The 23,816-nt window shown below is 42.6% G+C and overlaps 1 protein-coding gene across 1 annotated transcript in view; it reads left to right on the plus strand.

Annotated features, from left to right (window-relative positions):
• The first annotated feature begins 329 nt into the window (after positions 1–329).
• EMP1 (epithelial membrane protein 1) overlaps positions 330–23,816 on the plus strand; it is a 35,997-nt gene continuing 12,510 nt past the window's right edge. Inside the window, exons 1-2 of the mRNA XM_082266460.1 lie at positions 330–422; positions 23,069–23,171. Coding sequence (XP_082122586.1) covers positions 345–422; positions 23,069–23,171 — 181 coding nt within the window. The 5' untranslated portion in view covers positions 330–344. The remainder of the gene's footprint in view (positions 423–23,068; positions 23,172–23,816) is intronic.

Raw genomic sequence — 23,816 nt, forward strand, 5'->3', positions numbered from 1 at the left:
GGGGTCATGGGTATCAACGCAAAAGGGTGGAAATGGTGTGATTCAAATAAGATGTTGAAACATTGCACTGCACTGAACATTGCATGCAACATTCGATTTGTGCTATTTCATTCATACAAGCACAAGTGTGCGCCAGAAAAGCATGATCTACATTTTCCAAACAGATTAAAATGACAAACAAATAAGAATATATAGTATATACAGTTAAAATGTTATATGTTTTATGAGAGACATATGTATATTTATTTTATAAGTGACTTGGATTTGCTTAATAGCATCTGTAATAACCACTATCAATTTTATTCTTTCCAGGATCTTTAAGCTATTTTTAAGAAACCGCCAACATGTTGGTTGTGCTAGCAGCTGTGTGTGTGGTCCATATTGCCACTACGGTAATGCTCTTTGTTGCCACCATTTCCAATGTAAGTATGAAGTAGGATATTTTGAGTTTTTTATCCTTACTGTTACTCTGACAGCTACTGTATATATAAAGCTTTTATAATTTTATCATAATATCCAAGTTTTTTTTTTATAGAAAAAAGTGTTTGTTCGTTAAAAGGATGGAAATGTATTGCATTACATTGCATATCATTCTATGTTCTATTGGCTCCTGCTGCTGTCAGTCTAATCTTGTGAGGAGGGAACAGGGGGTTGGGGCTGAGCCACACTGTGTGTGTCTATGAACACTCACACAGCTCGGCTCAGGAACATGCCCCCCACTGCTTGCTATGGGGGCACAAACAGAAGGGGTAGAGTAGAGAGCGCCAGTGGGTGACCCCAGAAATGGAGGTTCAGGGCCGCTGTGTGCAATACCAATATAAAAACATTATTGTTTTGGTTTACATACACTCTAACATACAGTGAAAAAATATAGGAAATTAATAATCAAATTAAATTTAGTAAAGCTTAATTCATATGAGTTAGGATTATTCAAGCACCAGAGAGCTACCTCTTGGATCCTAACTTTATAACCTTTTGAATACTGGACTCACACCTAGCTAACATGGTTAAAAAAAATACTGATTTCAATCAAGTTTCTGGATCATTGGACATCTGTATCTTTGCTCCAGCTTCTGTATCATTGGTCAAAAGATTACAAAAAAACGTGCACTATTGCTGCTAATTTTGCTATACAGAAGGAGAAAAAAAATCCTTTATGTCCAAGGTCTGTCAACTAATTTCCTTGGGTTAAAATATTGCTTTCAATATTAGTTAGAGCTCTGGAAATTGGTATTTGCAAGAATAATCACCCAGCTATGTTTTAAATTACATGGTAATTAAGTCACACAACTATTTTCATTAAAGTGATTGTAATGTCTCGGGTTTAAAAAAATAAATAAATAAATAAATAAATAAATAACAGACATGTCATACTTACCTGCTCCGTTGTAGTGGATTTGCACAGAGCAGCCTGCATCCTCCTCTTCTCGGGTCCCTCTTTGCAGCTCCTGGCTCCTCCCTTCAGTCGAGTGCCCCCACAGCAAGCAGCTTGCTATGGGGGCACCCGAGCTGAGCTACAGCTTCATCTGTCCATTCAGACACGGAGCTGTTGTTCATCCCCGCCACCTCTCTCTCCCAATTGGCTGACTGACTTTGATTGACAGGCATGGGAGCCAATGGAGCCACTGCTGTGTCAGCCAATAAGGAGGGAGAGTCCCAGATGGCCGAGGGACTCGTGGACATCACTGGACAGAGGTCGGGTTCGGGTTTGGGTAAGTATTAGGGGGTGCTAGGGAGGCTGCTACACACAGATGTTTTTTTATCTTAATGCATAGAATGCATTAAGATAAAAAGCCTTCTGACTTTAAAACTCCTTTAAAAATTCAAGAGGGGAGTTTTGTATGTTACTGTATTCAAAACTGCCTTCATATTCAAAAATTGCTGTCAGTTATGCGGGGAATTCATTGTTTTCAGAATTTTGCAACACCTTCTAAATATATAAGAAGCAGTAAATCATTGTATAGCACTATAAAGCAAGCACCAGAAACTGCTTATGTAATGAGTAAATATGGCAACTCCAAGTATAACAGAAAATTCCCTATTAAATTCTTACGCTAATTTTCCTTTCCTAACTTTACTCCATTGTAGCATATGTCTCGCTCCTATCTCATAGGACCCAATTCTCAGAAATCCAAGGCTGATCCAGGCTGTGCAGTTCATAACTAAACTTCTCAAAAAACTGGAAGGGATCCTATGCTGCCATGGAGTTACATAGTTACATAAATAGTTAGTCAGGTTTAAAAAAGACACAAGTCCATCTAGTTTAACCAACAGAAAAAAATAAATAGAATAAATAAACAGAAAATCTCCATATACAGAATCTTATAGCCAGCTGATCCAGAGAATCTTATAGCCAGCTGATCCAGAGAATCTTATACCCAGCTGATCCAGAGAAAGGCAAAAAAAAAAAAAAACCTATAAAGCATGGTCTAATTTTACATAGTCGGACTGAAAAAAGACACTAGTTCAGGACTGAGCTTGGCAGGGCAGCGTGATAAACGCTGAATTCCTCCTCTCTTTGGGCACAGGGGAACCCCCAGCAGCTTACAGCCACGGTGGCCTTCGGGCACCATGTCCCACAAGAAAAATCCTCAGCCAGCACCCTGCAGGCTCACCAAGTATTTTGGCAGCTCACAGTCCCAGAGGATCCAAAATGGCGCCGGCTCCACACAGAAAGCTTGCTTCCCCACCTAGCCCTCCCTCACCCTCGCCAGGACAGATAGAATACATGGCTCCACATGGTGGGAACTCCAGAGGCAGCTCTAAAGGTTCGAAAAAATTGTAAGGTGTAAGGTGCCTCCCTTTACTGTACCTAAGTATTTTATGTAAAGCTGCCTTAAATTTAAGTGTAAATACTTAAATACAAGGTGAAAGGTATATAGCGAGAGGCGCTACTACTTAAATAGTATCAGACAAGGTGTGTGAAATTAACCTGAATATTGCTTGATACAATCAAATGGTTAAAGATAAGTGAATCCAATCACATACAACAAATCCTGTGACTGGATACAATATACAAAAGTCCAAAAATACAAAATAAATATATAAATATTTTATAAATATAAGGTGCTAGTGCACAATCCGTATAAATATTAATATGTGCAATGATTAAAAGTGTACCATAAAACATGTGAGAAGTTAAAATGTGTATAAAAAGATCATGCACAGTGCATGTGCCAAATAATACATAAAAAAAACTGTATTCAATTGATAAACTCAAAAACAAATTCCCAATATTCGTAATGAAAAGTGGAATAAAGTGCTCAATGTTTCCCGCAATGGTCAGAAGGATAATAAAATTTAAAAAAATCAACCAATAGTGTCCATAACAATAGTGCCAGATTATGTGTTTTTCTCTTTCCACGATGGTGCAAATAAAAACACTGGTTAGGATCTCATATATGCTTTTTCAGTATATGCCCAATGTCCATTAGAGTCTGCCTGTGCAGCAGATAGGGTCAGCAAGCAGAGGATGAGTCTGTACATCAGGGGGAGTTTCCGTAACAGGACAGGAGCACTGATTCACCTCTGTTCCTCTACCCCTTCCCTCACTCCTGTCCTGTTACTGAAACTCTCCCTGATGTACAGACTGATCCTCTGCTTGCTGAACCCATCTGCTGCACAGGCAGACTCTAATGGACATTGGGCATATACCGAAAAAGCATATATGAGAACCTGACCTACCCCTAAAAGGAAGGGGCCCCTTAAAGAGAAAATACATTTAGTTCCTCTAATCTTTTCTCATGGCTAAGCTCCTCAATGAATCTTATATATAGTGAACTTGGTGTTGAGTTATTCACTTCAAGTTATTCACTTTAAGGCCATCACAGAAGACAAGGGGCACTTTTTCCATCTGGAGGAAACAAGATTTAATCTCCAAATACAGAAAGGTTTCTTCACAGTAGGAGCTGTGAACATGTGGAATAGATTCCCTCAAGAGCTGGTTCTGGCTAGCACAGTAGCTTCCTTCAAAAGGACCGGATTCTTTCTAAATGTACATAATATAACTGAATACTAACATTTATAGGTTAACTTGATCCAGGAAGTATCCGAATGCCTCTCAGGGGATCAGGAAGGAATTTTTTCCCCCTACTGGAGCAAATTGGGTCATGCTATGCTGGGGGTTTTTTGTCTTCCTCTGTATCAACTGATTGTTTAGGATTATGTATCTAGGATTGTATGATTTTTTTTTTCCTTTTTATTGGTTGAACAAGATGGACTCTTTTTTCAAGCTGACTATGTAACTATGTAACTTCCGATGGCACCTGTAGATTCAGAGATCTTATCCAATGGAAAGAGCACCACTGCATTCCTTCTCTGTTAATATCTTTACATGCTGAAAAAGCATTTGACAGAGTTTACTGGATGTACATGAATGTGGTGCTTCAGAAGTTTGGCTTCAGGAGCCAGGTACTTTCCTCTATCCTTACTTTATATACTCACCCCATTGCCATAGTCTAGACCTCTGGGTTTCTTTCCTCCTCATTTTCTATCACAAATGAAACACAACAGGGCTGTCCCCTATCTTCTAATATTTTCTCTTTAATAATGGAACCCCTAGCTGAATACATCTGCACCAACTCCTTGATATCTGTAAATGAATGTAGGATCTGTTCAGCATAAAAAGTGACTTTATGCTGACGATGTGCTCTTTTCCTTAACAGACCCAGTACATTCCCTTCTGCCTTTGTGTAGCTTACTTGAACATGTTGGAACTATCTCATTATATAAGCTTAATCACTCTAAATGCCATATGCTTTTGATTGACCTAGACACCTTGATGAAACCAAATTTTGTGCATTGCTCCTTTCTCATTGCCCCCCCCCCCCTTTCTTCTGTTCAATACCCTAGTACTAGGGTTTTCCAGCTCAACTACTCAACTCTTACTCTGAAACATACCCAATTATGTACCAACTTAGCCTCAATTCTGTCCCCCTGGGCTGGACGTATCACATTAGAGAAGATGTGGGTTCTCCCAATATCTTATATGTGTTCAGAGCTCTGCCTACTCCTTTCCTTGCTACTCACCTTAAAGTATTTGTAACTTTAATAAATAATGTCACTGCCAGCCCCTCTCGTGTATCCAGCCATAATGCACAGTGTAAATATATATTTTTTTTTAAGACGATGCTTCTAAATACTTTTTTTTAGAGATCTTTAGGCCGGTCACGTGACTCCCGGCCGCTCTCCTACTCTGATCCAGGGCTACAGCAAGAGGGCTCAAGATTTCCCTCTGATGTCAGCCGGGGAGGTCCTGTGACCGCCATGCTGGTCACTTAGCCCCTCCTGCTGTATACCAAAGACGAGCCAGCCGCTCAGGTGAGGCTTTGAATCAGGTGCGAGTCGGTTCCATAGTCCAGGTAACACTTCAAACACAAAGATGTTGACCGCACTCCGACATTGATAGAAGCATATGCGTTTTATTCATATCCTGCTGTAGCCCTGAATCGGAGGTGCAGAGCAGCTGGAAGTCACGTGACCAGCCTGAAGATATCTGAAAAAGGTATTTAGAGGCTTTGTTTTAAAAAAATACTTATACTGTGCATTATGGCTGGATTCACGAGAGGGTCTGGCAGCGACATTATTGAAAGTTTATTTTTTACTGATAGCGGAAGGAGGGAGGAATGGAAACACAGACATGGAGCTGACCGGGGGGGAGGGACAGAGGAGAGCTGTGACCGATGGAGGCATGCAAACTGACCACGGTAATCAGGGCTCAGCAGCCATGATTATCGTGGTCAGTACAAAGAGGGGGAAACAGGAATTGGCAGGATCAGCTGGGTTTTTTTTACAGTTTAGAAAGAGGCAGATTAGACAGCACAAGCACTATACTATTTAATCTGCTATAAGGGAACAGGAGCTCTTTTTTTTTTTAAGGGTTACAAATACTTTAAGAAGCTAAAAGCCATCCTCACATCTCTGATTTGGCATTCCAAGCACCCCTGCATAAAACGTTCCAAGAACCCCTGCATAAAATCTACTATACGCTTTCGACCCACGAAAGTTGGGGGACTAGGTGCACCTAACATCATGAAATATTGCAAAGCAACTATTTTAGCCCAGTTGTGAATGTGGTGGAATCCAACAGACCCACCTCATTAATACTGAGCGTATGGCTATCAACTCTAATCTTAAATGGGCCTTAGGTGCTGCACTGTTACACCCACTCCCTAAAAAACACTTTTTGGACACGGCTACCTACATGTCATGGCTACCTACAAAACATAGAACTCTTTGATTGATTCCTAAAAATAGCATCTGACTGCTAATTCTACAAAAGCTTCCACTATGCTCACTGGAACTTATCATCCAAGAGTTACGCATACAACCTGGGAAAATGGGGTGTCCACCCTCTTTACATTTTTATCATCATTCACAACATTCGCAAACCTACTCCATTTGTTAACATTACAGTCTTGGCTACTATGTGAACCCCCCCCCCCTTTTCCTTTGTGAAAACTGAGGAGAAGAATGCATTTAAAACCTTTGCCTTCTCTTTGTCTTTTGGAACCATATTCCCTTCATCGTCATCTATGGGGCCAAAATGTTCTGGCCTCACTTTCTTACTGTTTATATATTTAAAGAATTTCTTGGGGTTTTTTCACTCTCCTACACTTTGTGTCTTTTGTGGTCTATTTTAGCTGCCCAAATTACGCTCATACATTTCTTATTCTTTGCATTGTTGGAATGCTGACAATGACCCCTCAGTCTTGTTTTTTTTTAAAGGCCTTTTCTTTTGCTTTGATATGCATTTTCACATTAGAGTTTAGCCACCCAGTATTCATTTTAGCTCTTTTCATCTTATTTCCCGTTGGAATGCACTAGCCAATACCTGTATTTAGTATGCTCTAAGATCACTCCCAATTTTCCTGTGTTCTTTGTTCCTAGGATTTTATCCCATTTAATATCATCTAGCAAAGAGCGCAGTTTAGGCAAGTTGGCTCTTTTAAAATTCAGTGTCCTTGTATTAACCTTGTACTTCTTATTTCTGTGATTTATACTGAATCTAATTGACCTGTGGTCACTTTTTCCTAAGTTGCCCCATATTTCCACATCTGTGATCAGGTCTGTATTGTTAGTAATCAGTAGGTAAAGCCATAAGCCAAAGCGTTATCTCTTGTTGGTGCCATCACCAACTGACCCATGAAATTATCCTGCAAGACATTTAGGAAACGACAAGCCTTAGATGAATGAGTGGTTCCTTCTGCCCAGTTGATATCTGGATAATTAAATCCCCCCATAATAATGACATTTCTCAGCCTTGCCGCCATTCCTAGCTGTGATAGGAGGACTGATTCCCCCTTATGCCTCAGATTAGGGTACATGCGCCCACTATTACTTTCCCATTATTTTCCTCCCTTTGGTGATCAACCCACAAGGATTCCAACTCCCCCCAGCTCCATTAGTGATGTCAGCCCTCTTGTTCACTTGCACATCATTCTTGATATACAGGCATATGAGGCATACGCCTTTCCCTTTCCTACCCTCCCTGTCTCTACAATATTGGGAATACCCCTGAATGGTTGCCAGCCAATCATGTGAGCTATCAAACCAAGTTTCTGAAATTTGCAAGAAATTCAAATCTTACTCATGCATTAGCAGCTCCAGCTCTCACATTTTATTAGCTAGAAATCTAGCATTGGTTTAAAAGCCTCTTAATTTTGTCCGTTCACAAACTATTTCCTTGTTAGATGTTATGAGGCTGCAGTTGGGATTTGCCAACTTACTCACAGTGTTTTTTTCTTATTATAGTCCCCCTACCACTAATGCCCCCAATTTTACCCACTGAATCTTGCTCCAAGCTGGCTAGCTCCAGATCTGGACCCTCCCCCCGCCCCTAGTTTACGCCTAGATTCAAAGCTCCTCTAGCTTTTTGGCCGTCTTCTCTCCCAGCAGAGCTGCACCCTCCCCATTTAGGTGCAGTTCGTCCCTGCTAAACTGACTAAGAAGTCAGCCCAGGTCTCCAGGAACCGAAACCCCTTCTTTCTACACCAGTTCCTCAGCCACTTGTTGAGTTTCCCTAATCTCCCGCTGCCTCTCTGGTGTGGCTCGAGGTACCGATAGTATTTCTTAGAATACTACCTTGGAGGTCCTTCTCTTCAATTTAGCTCCTAAGTCCCTGAAATCATTTTTTAGGACTCTCCATCCTCCTCAAACTTTGTCATTGGTACCCACGTGTACCATGACAGCTGGGTCCTTCCCAGCACCACCCAATAATCTGTCCACCCGATCCGCAATGTGCTGAACTTGAGTGCCTGGTAAACAACACACAGTTCGGCACTAACTGTCTTTGTGACAGATAGCCCTCTCTGTCCTTCTAATAACTAAATCCTCTACCACCAGAATCTGAATTTCCTTACCCTAAGCTTTTCCCCTGCCCTCACTGGAGATGTTTTTCCCCTGGCAGCTAGGGGCGTCGCTCTGCTCCAGCAATGCCAGTCCTTGACTGATTTCTCCAACATCATGCAACAGGGCATACTTATTGGGATGTTCCAGCCCAGGACCGGCCTCCTCGACACTTTCCACTCTACCTCACCTAAATGTCACCCAACTAGAGTTGAGCGAACACCTTGATGTCCAGGTTCGGCCGAACTTGAAAAAAAAGTCCGGGTTCGTGACCCGAACCTAACCCGAACTTTACCCTGATCCCGAACCCCATTGAAGTCAGTGGTGACCCGAACTTTGGAGCACTAAAATGGCTCTAAAGAAAACATGGAAAGGGCTAGAGGGCTGCAAATGGCAGCAAAATCTTCTTAAGAGCATTGCAAGTGCTCTGCAAACAAATGTGGATAGGGAAATAACTTAAAATAACATAAAAAAAATAAAAATAAAAAATAATTATCTTGATCTAGGAGGGCGAGGCCCATATGGAGTAGGAGGTTGAGGTGGCAGTGGATGTGGCAGTGTAGGTGGAAGCAGGGGTGGAGGAGGACGAGGTAGCCAACACTGGCTTTTGTTTTTTATTTAAAATTTCTTTTTAAATTAGGGTACACCCCAAAAGAGTGAGAAAGAGATCAAAAATACAACAATGGCTGGGTAAGGCCGGTATACATGTCTATTCTGCACAAGGTACGGACAAGTCCTGTGGGATCCATGCCTGGTTCATTTTAATGAACGTGAGCTTGTCCACATTGGCTCTGGACAGGCGGCTGCTCTTGTCTGTGATAACGCCCCCAGCCATGCTAAATACACATTCAGATAATACACTGGCTGCAGGGCACGCTAGCACCTCCAAGGCGTAAAGGGCAAGCTCAGGCCATGTGCCCAATTTGGAGACCAAGAAGTTGAAGGGGGCAGATCCGTCATTCAGTACGTCTAGGCGTGTGCACACATACTGCTCCACCGTGTTGGTGAAATGCTGCCTCCTGCTAAGACGTTCCATATCAGCTGGTGGTACTGCTGCTTGTTGTGGCGTGCTGACAAAGCTTTTCCACATTTCGGCCATGCTAACCCTGCCTTCTGAGGTGCTGGCGGTACCCTGGCTGCGTTGGCGACCTCTTCCTCCTCCTCTGCCTTAGCCTTGTGCTTCCACTGTGCCCCCGCTGGCAGATGGGAATGCCACCAGCAGCGCGTCTACCAGCGTGCGCTTGTACTCGCACATCTTCCGATCATGCTCCAGTGAGGGAATGAAGGATGGTACGTTGTCCTTGTAATGGGGATCCAGCAGCGTGGCCACCCAGTAATCAGCACAAGTTACAATGTGGGAAATTCGGCGGTGGTTGCGGAGACACTGCAGCATGTAATCGCTCATGTGTGCCAGGCTGCCCAGAGGCAACGAAAAGCTGTCCTCTGTGGGAGGTGTATCCTCTGTGTCCTCTGTATCCCCCCAGCCAATCACCAGTGATGGCCATGAGCTGGCCTGGGTGCCACCCTGCTGTGAACATGGTTCCATATCCTCCTCCATCTCCTCCTCCTCATCCTCGTCATCCTCCAGAACTGTGCCCCTGCTGGACAATTGTGTACCTGGCGTTTGTGGGTGCAGGAACCCACCCTCGGAGCCACTTGTAAATGACTGCCCTGAAAGCCTAGGAACTGATACCTCTTCCTCCTCCTCCTCCTCCTGTGCCACATCCTCTTCCATCATCACCCGAATCGTTTTTTCAAGGAGGCATAGAAGTGGGATAGTTAAGCTGAGAACGGCGTCAACCGTACTGGCCATGTTGGTGGAGTACTCGAAACAGCGCAACAAGGCACACAGGTCTAGCATGGAGGCCCAGTTATTGGTGGTGAAGTGGTGCTGTTCCGCAGAGCGACTCACGCGTGTGTACTGCAGCTGAAACTCCACTATGGTCTGCCCCTGCTCCCACAGTCCGGCCAGCATGTGCAAGGTGGAGTTCAACCTTGTGGGCACGTTACATATGAGGCGGTGAGTGGGAAGGCCGAAGTTACGCTGCAGTGCTGACAGGCGAGCAGCAGCAGGGTGATAACGCCGAAAGTGCGAACAGACAGCCCGCAGTTTCTGCAGCAGCTCTGACATATTGGGGTAATTTCTAAGGAACCTCTGCACCACCAAATTCAGCACATGCGCCAGGCAAGGGATGTGTGTCAAACCGGCTAGGCCCAGAGCTGCTATGAGATTTCGCCCATTATCGCACACCACCAGGCCGGGCTTGAGGCTCACTGGCACCAACCACTCATCGGTCTGCTGTTCAATGCCCCTCCACAACTCCTGCGCGGTGTGGGGTTTTTCCCCCTAACAGGTAAGTTTTAAAACTGCCTGCTGTCTTTTACACCTGGCTGTGCTGAAGTTGGTGGTGAAGGTGTTACGCTGACCGGATGAGAAGTCGGTAGAGGATGAGGAAACGGAGTAGGAGGAGTTAGGAACAGGAGGCAAACTTAAGCGCCCTGCAATCCTCGGTGGTGGAAGAACATGCGCCAAACTGCTATCGGCCTCAGGCCCAGCCCCCACTGCATTTACCCAGTGTGCTTTTAGGGAGATATAACGTCCCTGCTTACTGCTCCACGTATCCGTAGTTAGGTGGACCTTGCCACAGATGGCGTTGCGCAGTGCACACCTGATTTTGTCACCCACTTGGTTGTGCAGGGAAGGGTTGGCTTGCCTGGAAAAGTAGTGGCGGCTGGGCATGACGTACTGTGGGACAGCCACCGCCATAAGGCTTTTAAAACTCTGCGTCTCCACCAGACGGAATGACAGCATTTCAAAGGCCAGGAATTTTGAAATGCTGGCATTCAGGGCCAGGGATCGCGGGTGGGTAGGGGGGGTACTTCCTCTTCCGCTCCAGTGTTTGGGAGATGGAAAGCTGAACGCTTCCACGGGACATTGTGGAGATGGTTGTTGGTGACCCAGGTGGTGGTGTTGCTGGCTGATCCTCTGTTTGCGGGGTGGCAGGTGCCACTGTCACTACAGAGGTGGATGAAGAGGCCGAGGCTGCAGCAGAAGAGGAAGCAAGAGGAGCCAGAGACCTTTCTTGGTTTTTGAGGTGTCTACTCCACTGCAGCTTGTGCTTTACACTTAGATGCCTGGTCATGCAGGTTGTTCTCAGGTTGAGAAGTTTTATGCCTCGCTTCAGGCTCTGATTGCACAGCGTGCAAACCACTCGTGTCCTGTCATCAGCACATTGTTTGAAGAACTGCCACACTAGGGAACTGCTTTGAGCTGGCTTTGGTGTGCTCGGTCCCTTGCTGCGTTGGGCAGTAGCAGGCGTAGTGTCTAGGGCACGGCCGCTCCACTTTTGCACCCTGCTCCCTCTTCTGCTGTGCTGGTGCGACCACTGCCTTTTACTCCAAACTATTCAGGTCACCTGCATGAGGTTCATTCCATGTGGGGTCGAGGACCTTATCGTCCTCCACATCATATTCCACCCAGTCTTCACCCCTGCCCTCCTTGTCGGTCTCCACAATTTGGAATTCCGCAGCAGTTGGCACCTGTGTTTCGTCATCATCCGAGACGTGCTGCAATGGTCCTCCCATGTACTCATCTTGAGACTGTGGCTGGGAATCGGTGCACTCAATCTCTTCCACTTCTGGGGCAGGGCTAGGTGGATGGCCCTGGGAAACCATGCCATCAAAAAGAAGAGACTGCTGCATGACTTGGGGCTCAGACTGCCTGGCTGATTTGCAAGGGGGTGAGGTGAAAGATTGATGGACATCGGTTGCAGGTGCCAACTCTGACCTTTCAGCAGTAGACTGGGTGGGAGACAATGTGAAGGAACTGGAGGCACTGTCAGCAACCCAATCTACTATCGCCTGTACTTGTTCTGGCCTCAACATTTGTAGAGGCGCAATAGGCCCTGCCAAATACTGCTCCAGGTTCTGTCGCCTACTCACACCTGAGGAAGGTTTTTCACTTGTGCGTGTAGCTGGCACAGATCGACCACGTCCTCTCCTTGCAACAGGAGCTCCACCAGCAGCACCACGACCCAGGCCACGTCCCTTATTTGACCTTCTCCTCATATTTCTCTAATTTAGGATCTTCCCCTAAATGGGTGTTTATTGAATAGCGGAATACAACAACAGTATCCAATGGGTGTATCTTACAGTAACATATGCAGACTAGGCTGCAATTAATTTTTTTTCCCCTAAATGGGTTTTTATTGAAAAGCGGAATACAACAACAGTATCCAATGGGTGTACCTCACAGTAACATATGCAGACTAGGCCGCAATTTCATTTTTTCCCCTAAATGGGTTTTTATTGAAAAGCGGAATACAACAACAGTATCCAATGGGTGTATCTCACATTAACATATGCAGACTAGGCTGCAATTTATTTTTTTTCCCCTAAATGGGTTTTTATTGAAAAGTGGAATACAACAACAGTATCCAATGGGTGTATCTCGCAGTAACATATGCAGACTAGGCTGCCTTTTTTTTTTTTTTCCCCTAAATAGGATTTTAGTGAAAAGCGGAATACAACAACAGTATCCAACGGGTGTATCTCACAGTAACATATGCATACTAAGCTGCAATTAAATTTTTTTCCCCTAAATGGGTTTTTATTGAAAAGCGGAATACAACAACAATATCCAATGGGTGTATCTCACAGTAACATGTGCAGACTAGGCTGCGATTTAATTTTTTTTCCCCTAAATGGGTTTTTATTGAAAAGCGGAATAGAACAACAGTATCCAACGGGTGTATCTCACAGTAACGCATGAATGGAAAATTTTTATTTTTCCCTTTAATTGGTGATTTTTGAAGAGCAGATTAGAACAGCAGGGTCTAAACGTTTTATGACAGTGTCACAGTAAAGTATGAATGAAAAACTGAAAAATAATTGTCCCCTTAAATTGGTGCTTGTTGAATAGCAGATTAGAACAGCAGTGTTTAAACGCTGTAAGTCACAGTAAAATATGAAGGAAAAAACGTTTTGTGTTTTTTTAAGTCCAGATTAAGCAGACACATATGCACTGAGCTTGCATTACGTGGCCGCTGCACGCCGCACACCTAACAGACTGATAAAAGTTTTTTTTTCTCCCTCCTCCTCACTGGGCTCAGGTCAGGGCAAAAAGATTGTGCACTGCACCCCCACACAATAAAATCGATGTAGATCGCTGTCTGATTAAAGAATATTCTTCCTATTCTTTTCCTGAAAGCAATCTCCAGCCTGGCCCTACAATAATCTCCTATCTCTCCCTCAGCAGCATCAGGAACCTTTCCCTACAGTAGTTAGAGCAGAGTGACGTGCGCCGCTATGTGACTCCAGCTTATATAGAGGCTGGGTTACATGCTGCACTGGCCAATCACAGCCATGCCATTAGTAGGCATGGCTGTGATGGCTTCTAAGGGCACACTAGTTAAACGCTTGTTGATTGGCTGCCCTGCAGCTGTTGAAACCGCGCCATTAAAACCGTGCCAAAGCAACCTAACAACGGACTGTATCCCGAACATACAGGGAAATGTTCGGGTCCGTGTCTGGGTACCGAACACCCAAAAGTCCGGTACGATCCTGAACAATACAGTCCGTGTTCGCTCAACCCTACACCCACCTACTCTGCTTTGGTGCCTGCACCCCTGTATCTCCACTTGCCTCTGTGCTGGCCCCTGCCAGTACCTGTCGGGTACGTTCCAAGCTCGCTTTCAGGTCATAGAGGCTTTGCAGTGTTGTCAGCTGCTTCCATAGATTCAGGAATGGGGCTTCTAAGGAAGCAACATGCTCACAATTTGTGCCGCAGTATTTGCCCTTGATCAGATGCTCAAGGAACGCATACATGTCACAAGAAGTGCACTGAGTCGCATTACCATACCCGTTGGACATCGTACTTTCTGACTCTAATTTAAGCAGTATTCAGTATGCAGTTACTCACAGGTACTCAGCAGTACTCAGTCATTCACAATTACTGAGCAATACTCAGTCACTCTAAGTTACTCAGCAGTACTCAGCACTCAGTTACTCACAGTTATTCTGAAGTACTCAGTACACAGTTACTCACCATTACTCATCAGTACTCAGCTACTCACAGTTACTCAGCAGTACTCAGCTACTCACAGATACTCAGCAGTACTTAGTCACTTACAGTCAATCACCAGTACTCAGTTACTCACAGTTACTTAGCAGGACTCAGTACAGAGTTACTCACAGTCACTCAGCAGTACTCAGTACTCACAGTTACTCAGCAGTACTCAGTTACTCACAGTTATTCGCAGTGCTCAGTTACTCACACTACAGTCTCCTAAGACAGCGTCCCCACTACACACAGTCAGCCTGTCAAAGTCAGTCTGCCTTTTCTGTTTGTTATGCCGCTCTGCTCCTCCTGCTCAGCCTCCCCTGTAAACTGTCTCCTGCAGGGCTTGTCAGCACATTCAGCGTCTCCCAGTCAGCCTGCCTCCCTCTACTCCTTCTCTAGTCTGCCTGTCACACTCCCCCTCCAGTCTGCAGATACATTTACCCACCACCTCTACCGGTCAGTCTGCAGCCTGCTTCCTCCTCCGGCCTGCCCGTCACACTCCCGGTCCTGTCACTTTCACGCCCGCCACCTCTGTCGGTCTCAGTGGGGTGTCACTGTCCTCGGGCACTCCAGCTCCATAGTCCCAATAGTTTCACGCCTACTGCCTCTCCCAGTTCCCAGGTCTCCTGCCATCTCTCTTGGTCTCAGTGGGGGAAGGGGGGGGGGGTCACAGTCCCACTTTTTCTACAGCTTGCTCCCACACTTCCTCACACAACCCTGTCTCAGCTCTTCAGCTCTCTCTGCACTTCCGTAATTTCTCCTGAGACAACGTACTCTTCTACTATTACCTATAAATATTAATATGCATTTGTATTTTGTGCATTTAAGAATTCATCCAGCCCTTTTTTTTTTAACAATCTACTGGAGCTGGGCAGAACTAGTCCATTTAACATTTTCACAGCTCTTGCTGTGAAGAAAACTTTCAACATTAAACCTCATTTGCACAATTAAATAATTCATTGAGGTCAGCTTGTAAGTTAGAGACATTCTGTAAAAAATGTTTTTCTAATACTTAGCTGGGTGTCATCATCAAACACAAGAATTGTACTTTAAACCTTATAAGGGGAATTTATTGAAACTGGAGCAGGTGCACATTGTAACCAATCAGCTTCTATCTTTTATTTTTAAAGCATAACTGAACAAGCTGAAAATAGAAGCTGATAGGTTACTATGCACAAATGCTCAAGATTCTGTCTGCTCCAGTTCTGATAAATTTCCCCATAATAATTCTACATTTGTTAAAACGTAAGGGTCTCAACACTAAACATTGGGGTACACCACTAATATCCTTAGACCATTCAGAGTAAAAATCATTAAAGTATAATACCAGCTAAAACCTAATTGGTATTTAAAAAGTCCTATCTCTCCTAACACCCATGTTGACTAACCTGTGTAAGAAAAATGTATATACTTTCTACTTATTTTCAGCCCGCTCTGGTCCGGTCACGTGATTTGACACCCCTGTGTCAGCCAGCAGTGGCAGTGGCTGTGGGGGGGGGGGTGGGAGTAGGGAGCATCAACAATGGATGGGCCATAGGAACATGAAGGTGGGGACATGACTCCCAATCTTTACCATCCATTGTCCTGTGCTCTCTTCATTCCCCTGCCACCGACACAGGGATCCTGTGACAGGACCAGAGTGGACTGGAATAGGTAAATAAATTTATTTTTTACACAGGTTAGACAGCATAGGTGTTAGGAAGGGGAGGGAACATTTTCAAGACTAGCTAGGTTTTAGCATGAATTCTACTTTAATCACTACTCTCTGAATACGATATTTTAGCCTGTTTTCTAAACATTTACAAAATGAATTTTCTAAGCCTATATAGCCATGTGTGGATAACTGTGTCAAATGCTTTTACAAAATCCAAGTTCAGTAAAACCTTGATTTGAGAGTAACTTGGATTTAGAGCGCTTTGCAAGACAAGCATATTTTTTAAATACATTTTTGACTTGATATACAAGCGATGTCTTGATATACAAGTAGCGTCATGTATAAAAAAGAAGAGAGGAGCCTCTAAAGTGTAGCAATATTACATTTAATGAAGGTTCAACATTTAGCAACTCACATGGTTGATGATTAAAACAGGAACATCTAAGAATGCAGGCATCTGGGGTAAAGCTGTCCACATAGACCGTCCTCTGCACAGCCATCTTCATCATCCCTTCCCCGCTGCACTCCACGAGTGATTCAACGCCTCACTTTCAGATCACTCTACTGCAGGCTATTCTTCCCGGTCACTATTGCAGACTGACAGTGGTGAGAGCCGGTGGTTCAGAAGATGGTCTATGTGGACAGCTTTACCCCAGATGCTGCATACTTAGATGTGCCTATTTTAATCATCAACCATGTGAGTTGCTAAATGTTGAACCTTCGATAAATGTAACCATATTGCTACACTTAGAGGCACCTCTCATCTCTCTTATATTCTGTAGCTCTGCTAGATTTTGCTTCTAATCCCCTTGGGAAGGCTGCATATTGTGGATGGACATTTTATGGTTACACAACCTATCACATTGCTATAATCTTTGTATATAGACTATAAACTGAAGGACTTGTGGAACAAATCATCTGAGTTTCCATTATTTCTTATGGGGAAATTTGCTTTGATATAAGAGTGCTTTGGATTACAAGCATGTTTCCAGAACGAATTATGCTCGCAATCCAAGGTTTTACTGTATAATATATAAACAGCTACTCCTTTGTCTAAGTTTTTGCTTACTTATAAAAATAAAAAATAAATCATGATGAGTATAAAAATTACAGTGAGGGACAATAGTATTTGATCCCCAGCTGATTTTGTATTTTTGCCCACTGACAAAGAAATGATCAGTGTATAATTTTAATGGAGGGTTTATATTAACAGTGAGGGACAGAATAACAACAAAAATATCCAGAAAAATGCATTTCAAAAAAGTTATAAATTGATTTGCATTTTAATGAATGAAATAAGTATTTGATCCCCTATCAATCAGCAAGATTTCTGGCTCCCAGGTGTCTTTTATACAGGTAACAAGCTGCGATTAGAAACACTTTCTTAAAGAGAGGGCTCCTAATCTCAGCTTGTTACCTGTATAAAAGACACCTGTCCACAAAAGCAATCAATCAATCAATCAATCAATCAATCAGATTCCAATCTATCCACCATAGCCAAGACCAAAGAGCTGTCCAGGGATGTCAGGGACAAGATTGTAGACCTACACAAGGCTGGAATCGGCTACAAGACTATCAGCAAGAAGCTTGGTGAGAGGGTGACAACAGTTGGTGTGATTATTGGCAAATGGAAGAAACACAAAATAACTGTCAATTTCCCTTGGTCTGGGGCTACATGCAAGATCTCACCTCATGGAATTTCAATGATCCTGAGAACAGTGAGGAATCAGCCCAGAACTACACGGGAGAATATTGTCAATGATCTCAAGGCAGCTGGGACCATAGTCACCAAGAAAACAATTGGAAACACACTACGCCATGAAGGACTGAAATCCTGCAGCGCCAGCAAGGTCCCTCTGCTCAAGAAAGCATATGTACAGGGCCGTCTGAAGTTTGCTAATGAACATCTTAATGATTCAAAGGAGAACTGGATGAAAGTGTTATGGCTGATGAGACCAAAGACCTTAATGCCATAGAAAAGATGTGGATGGAGCTGAAGGTTCGAGTTACCAAACTTCAGTTTCGAAACCTTAATGACTTGGAGAGGATCTGCAAAGAGAAATAGGACAAAATCCCTCCTGATATGTGTGTGTGCAAACTTGGCAGCCAAATACAAGAAATATCTGACCTCTGTGATTGTTTTGCAAAGGGGTCAAATAAAATGCAAATCAATTTACAACTTTTTTAAAATGCCTTTTTCTGGATATTTTTGTTGTTACTCTGTCTCTCACTGTTAAAATAAAAATTGTCAGTGGGCAAACATACAAAATCAGCAGGGGATCAAATACTTTTTTTCTCTCAGTGTACTAAGTCTGCACAGAATCTTGAAAAGCACCATAGCCAAATGCACCAATCTCAAAAACCCTCTTGGATGAGGTTATAGCCATTAGAAGGCCTGGATAAGACCCTAATGGAACTGGACTGACAGTGATCAAATGCAGATTGGTAAGGCAGTCTAAAAAATACCTTAAAGGAGACCTGGCCCTGGATGACCTGGAAAAGTATTTTCTTTCTCTGAAGGAATTCTGGCAATGAGATCAGGTAGGACAAAACAGCAAAGAGCCCATTAGTCACCTAAAAAGAATAACACCTTAGCAGAAGGATGCCTCTTATCTTCTTGGCTAACGATTGCCACATCAGGAAGAGCAAAAAAGGAGTAGTGAGTGTACCATTTTAAAAGGTCATGAGAAAGAATCTTCCAAGAGTAAAATGCCATTAGAGAAGGCTTTGGTTACCAAAAGCCAGTAACCTGAATGAGAGAAAAAATCTAGAAAAAGGAATTCAACTTCTGGGGCACAGGGATCTGTTGCAGATATAAAAGGATGTTAGCCTGTCATTCACAGACGCTGAGGAAATTTAAAGAGCCCACTCAGTGGGTAATTTCACCATCTCAGCAAGAGCTTTGGACCCGGCTTTACTGTGCATGTGCAGGAAAGGAAACTTCCCATCAAGGCAATGGCCCAGAAAACTCCTGTGCTTACATAGGTGGGTGGCACAAACACCTACTGCATATATGTGTGCAGGCACGAAAGCATCTTCTCACTCAGCCTGCATCCTAACTACTATGGATTGAACAAAGTTTTCAAGCCACCATAATCACCGCACAGTGGACAAGTTTAAGCACTAGCTGCAATGCAGAACCTACCTAAAAAAGAGAAGCTACATAGAAAGCAAGGAGTCAGATAGAGACAAGGTAAAATAAAAGGCCCAAAGGCAAAAGCTTGCAACTGAAGATCCATGGTATCGCTGTGACTTCATTGCCCCGCCTCTCCACCTCTTTTAATCAGAGAATGGTTTGCATTCATTCAAAAAATGCAAAGCATTCTCTAAAAGGTGCCCAGGCTTAAGCCCTGTACACATGATCAGAATATCGTACAAAAAATTCAGCTTTCGAATCGATACAATAATCTGATCGTTAGTACACAGCTTTCATTCAAAATTTTCCGAAGGAACAAACGCAAACATTTTTCTTTTTTTTTTTTTTTTTTCACAAAAAGGTGCTTTATTGAAAAATTAACACAAGTTACAGATAACAGTGTAACGGTACAAATAGTAAAGTGGCATGTAAGACAGTCAATGGTTGATCAAACAGCGTAAAATCACAGGAAACAGTAATTTTATGTTCAACATACAAAACTTCTTCAAAGGTGGCAAAGATAAGTGTCCCTAGAGTAGCAGCAGTTCAATGGATATTTAGCCCAAGATGAAAAAGGAAATTAAGCTACAACTGAAAATATCCATGAGATCATATCACCTGACTGTATTATTGTAAAACCCAGAACATCATGTGAGTAAGGCATATATCATATATTGTAAAAAAAGAACTTCCGAGACCTGGTCTAGGGGTAGCACCCGACCGGTCCGGAAGAAGGATGTCAGAAAGAAGAAAGGATGAAAAGAGAAAGAAGAGAGAGAGGACAAACAGGGGGGGAAGGGAGAGTGGGAAGGAGGGGGCGGAGGGGGGGTGGGGGGGCTTGGGGGGTGGGGATACAAAATCGTAAAGAACTTCTCCGAGGAATCTCGGGCAGATATCTATCAGAAAGAGGGTCAAAGTATATGAACCTTCAATGTACCAAGTTCTGATACTCGGAGGTTACGGTAAATGAAGACCAGAGAGACCATAATTTACGGAACTTATCTGTTCTGTCAATTTTCATTGCCAGAGTTTTCTCCATTTCGTAGATCTGGTTGATCTTGTACAACCAGTCTTTGATTCGAGGGGGATTGATTGAGTTCCAGTTGAGAGGAATTAGGTATTTTGCTGCATTTAGCAAATGCCTAGCCAGGGAATTTTTATATTTATGGTATGAGAATGGGTTAATGTGTAGAAGGAATGTCGGGATATCAAAGTTTAGATCTAACCCTGTAATATGTTTTGTCCAAGAGGCAACCGTTTTCCAAAATTGTTCTATCTTAGGACATATCCACCAAATGTGAACAAAGTCCCCTTGAGCGTCCCCACACTACCAGCATCTATCCGAAGCATCTGGATACCAGTGTTTCAATTTGGTTGGGGTGCGATACCACTGTGTCCTAATCTTAAACGAGTTTTCTTGGAGCTTGGTGCTGAGTGAACACTTGTATGCGAAGACGCATGACTTCCTCCATTGGGCCGCTGAGAATGTCAGACCTAGACATTCTTCCCACTTTTTTTTGTATGGGTCTGTGGAGTCCACGGAAGCAGAGTTGAGCCATTTATAAGCTATCGAGGTTACTTTCCTCATCGGGGTGCGGAGAGAACAGCACTTCTCAAATTCCGTGGGAGCTCTGAAGAATACATTTTTGTGCTTATAGCTCTGGAGGAAGCCATGTATCTGCACATAGTTCCAATATGACAGACAGTGGCTGGGTGAGCATTTGTTTCGGAGACTTTGGAAGTTGAGGATCTTCCCATTTGCAAAGCAATTATTAGCAACCAGAGGTGTCCGCTCCTCTCTGACAAGACTAAGCAAGGATCTATTTAGTATCCCAGGTGGGAAATCAGGGTTATTATATAGAGGTAGAATCAGATTGGGGTAAGAAGACAGGCCGAATTTGACCATAGATTTTTGAAAGATTGTGAGTGTGGTGGAAATCAGAGGATGATTTTTGATCTCAGAGGGTTGGGAGCCTGTTTTTGACCATTTTTGACATTTTGACATTTTTCTTAAACGATACCAGATCATATGATTTTTGTTTAATCAATACAGTTGCTATTTGAAAATACAATACGAATACATTACATCAAATCAAAATTTTTATTCTGTCGTATGAGAATTTTCGTACTTTAGTGACCTATTCATTTTCGATATGGAGAATAGTGTAAAAAAAAACAAAACGGATGATCATTCGTTCTATAATCTCAGCATGTGTACTATGGTTTAGTAGCTGACCTCCAGAAAGAATCAGGAAAACTAGGCAGCGGGGGCGATCGCTCCCCGATGAGAGAGAAGAACGGTCAGCTGTTGTAAACACAGCTGACCCTTCTTCTCTCTGAAATTATCACAGAGCACCTGTGATCCTTCTATGTACAGTAGAATCACAGGTCTTTATGGTCATTTCTCAAGCCCCTCCCCCCAAAGTTTGTAAACACTCCCCTAGGCTCACATTTAACCCTTTGATCATCCACTAGGTTAACCCCTTTCCTGCCAGTGTCATTATTACAGTAACAGTGCATATTTTTAGCACTGATTATTGTAGTATTGTCACTGGTCCCCCAAAAGAGTCAAAAAGGTCAGTTAGGGGTCCGATCTGTCCGCCGCAATGTCACAGTCCCGCTAATAATCACAGATCGCCGCCATTACTAGTAAAAAAAAAAAAATAAATAAAAATGACATAAATCATTTCCCTAGATTGTAGATGCGATATCTTTTGTGCAAACCAATCAAAATACGCTTATTGCATTTTTGTTTACCAAAAATATGTAGCAGAATACAAATTGGCCTAAAAGGATGAAAAAATTAGATTTTTACTTTTTTGGAATGTTATATAGCAGAATGTGTTTTTTTTTTGTTTTTTTTCAGAATTGTCACTCTTTTTTTGTTTATAGGGTAAAAAATAAAAATCGCACAGGTGATCAAATACCACCAAAAGAAAGCTCTATTTATGAGAAAAAATTACATCAATTTTATTTCGGTACAGCATCGCACGACCGTGCAATTTTCCGTTAAAGTAACACAGCGCAGAATCGCAAAAAATGGCCTGGTCATTAAGGGGGCAAATCCTTCCGGTCCAGAACTGGTTAAAGGAAAATCACCACAACTAAAAACAAAAAGTAAAAGCAACAAGGCCTTTACATTGTTACATGGTCATGTTAAAAAAAAGACAAATCTATCCAGTTCAACCAATAAAAAAGAAAAAAAAAGAGAAATATATATATAACATTTTAAAAATAATAAAGCATGATCTAATTTGCTCCAGAGAAGGAAAGAATCCTCCCTGATGCCCCAGAAGGCAATTACATATCCCCTGAATCATGGAACACTCTTGGTGTTATTACTGAATAAATCAACACCAAGTTAAATATATGAACCACTTATGTATTTATATCAGATCAGATTATTTATCACTTATGTATTTATATCAGATTTAGATCATACCCCCCCCTAAACACCAATAGAGAATACATTTAGTCTAGCTAATCTTATCATATCCTACATTATCCAAAACATTTTTGGCTTACAATTATGGCACTTTCATATAAACTTTAGAAAAGTGGAAAAATGCAATTTGATAAATGTTAAATCTATAGCAGCTACTGTTTTTGATGCTTGCTCTGTTTGAAAAACTGGTTTCAGATCAAATGTTCCTACCCACTGAGTGAACGAATAAGTATGAGGAATCTGAAGTCAGATAAGGCTAAGACAGAAATGTAGAAATGCAAAATGATGGTATAAAATGTAGCCTTGGAAATAAAAGGGGACTCTGTAATTAGACATTGGTACTAATGATTTGTTAGCATTGAAAAATGTAAATCAGAGGTCTATTAGGCACATATGAATGCATTAATGATAGTCATGTAATTACAGGTTTGGTTGAAGAATCTCCAGGGAGTGGAGTCACAAGGCATTTGGATGTATTGCAATAGTGGGCAATGTGCATCTATATTTAATTCCATTGTCCCAGGGAACTGTAAGTGTTTTTTGTGTTATTAGCTGTTCCTTTGTAATTTCTTCATCAAACAGTATAAAGCAATAGAATTTATGTAACTCGATAAGCAAAATTCAAAATGACGTGTTGAAACTATATTAATCCACCAAACAACTATCAAACAACTATTTGGCACCTTTTCTTCAGCCTGCAATGCAATGCAAAAATCTATGGAGTTTAGAATTCACGGTGCTGGCAAATTCATGTGGTAGCTCACTAGACTGACTTTTTAGCAACCATAAGGCATTGACTGGCCCTTAAACTTTAAGTAGTTGTACTTGGAACCTTAAAAAAACAAAAAACAAAAAACAAAACATGCTCCTGTCCCTTTAAGGCATGATATATAGTAAAGTGCTTTTTTTAATTGGCCCTTTCCATGTTTTACAATACCTGCTTGATCCTGCTTGTTCTTGTGTTCCCCTGTTTAATCTGACTACAGTAATCATGGTTGCTGATCCATGATAGCGTGGTCAGATTACATGCCTCCATCATCCAACTCTTTCCTCAGTGTCTCTGCATCTGCCCTTCCCCCCTCCATTTCTCCCTGTCACTTCTTTAGTCTATGTGTGAGCCCCTCCCCTCCTCTATTTCCTTGATTGGTCAATGCTATTCCCTGCAGCTGCTCCC

This window comes from Pelophylax lessonae (assembly GCF_965119305.1).
Source record: "Pelophylax lessonae genome assembly, chromosome: 8".
NCBI classification, from domain to species: Eukaryota; Metazoa; Chordata; class Amphibia; order Anura; family Ranidae; genus Pelophylax; species Pelophylax lessonae.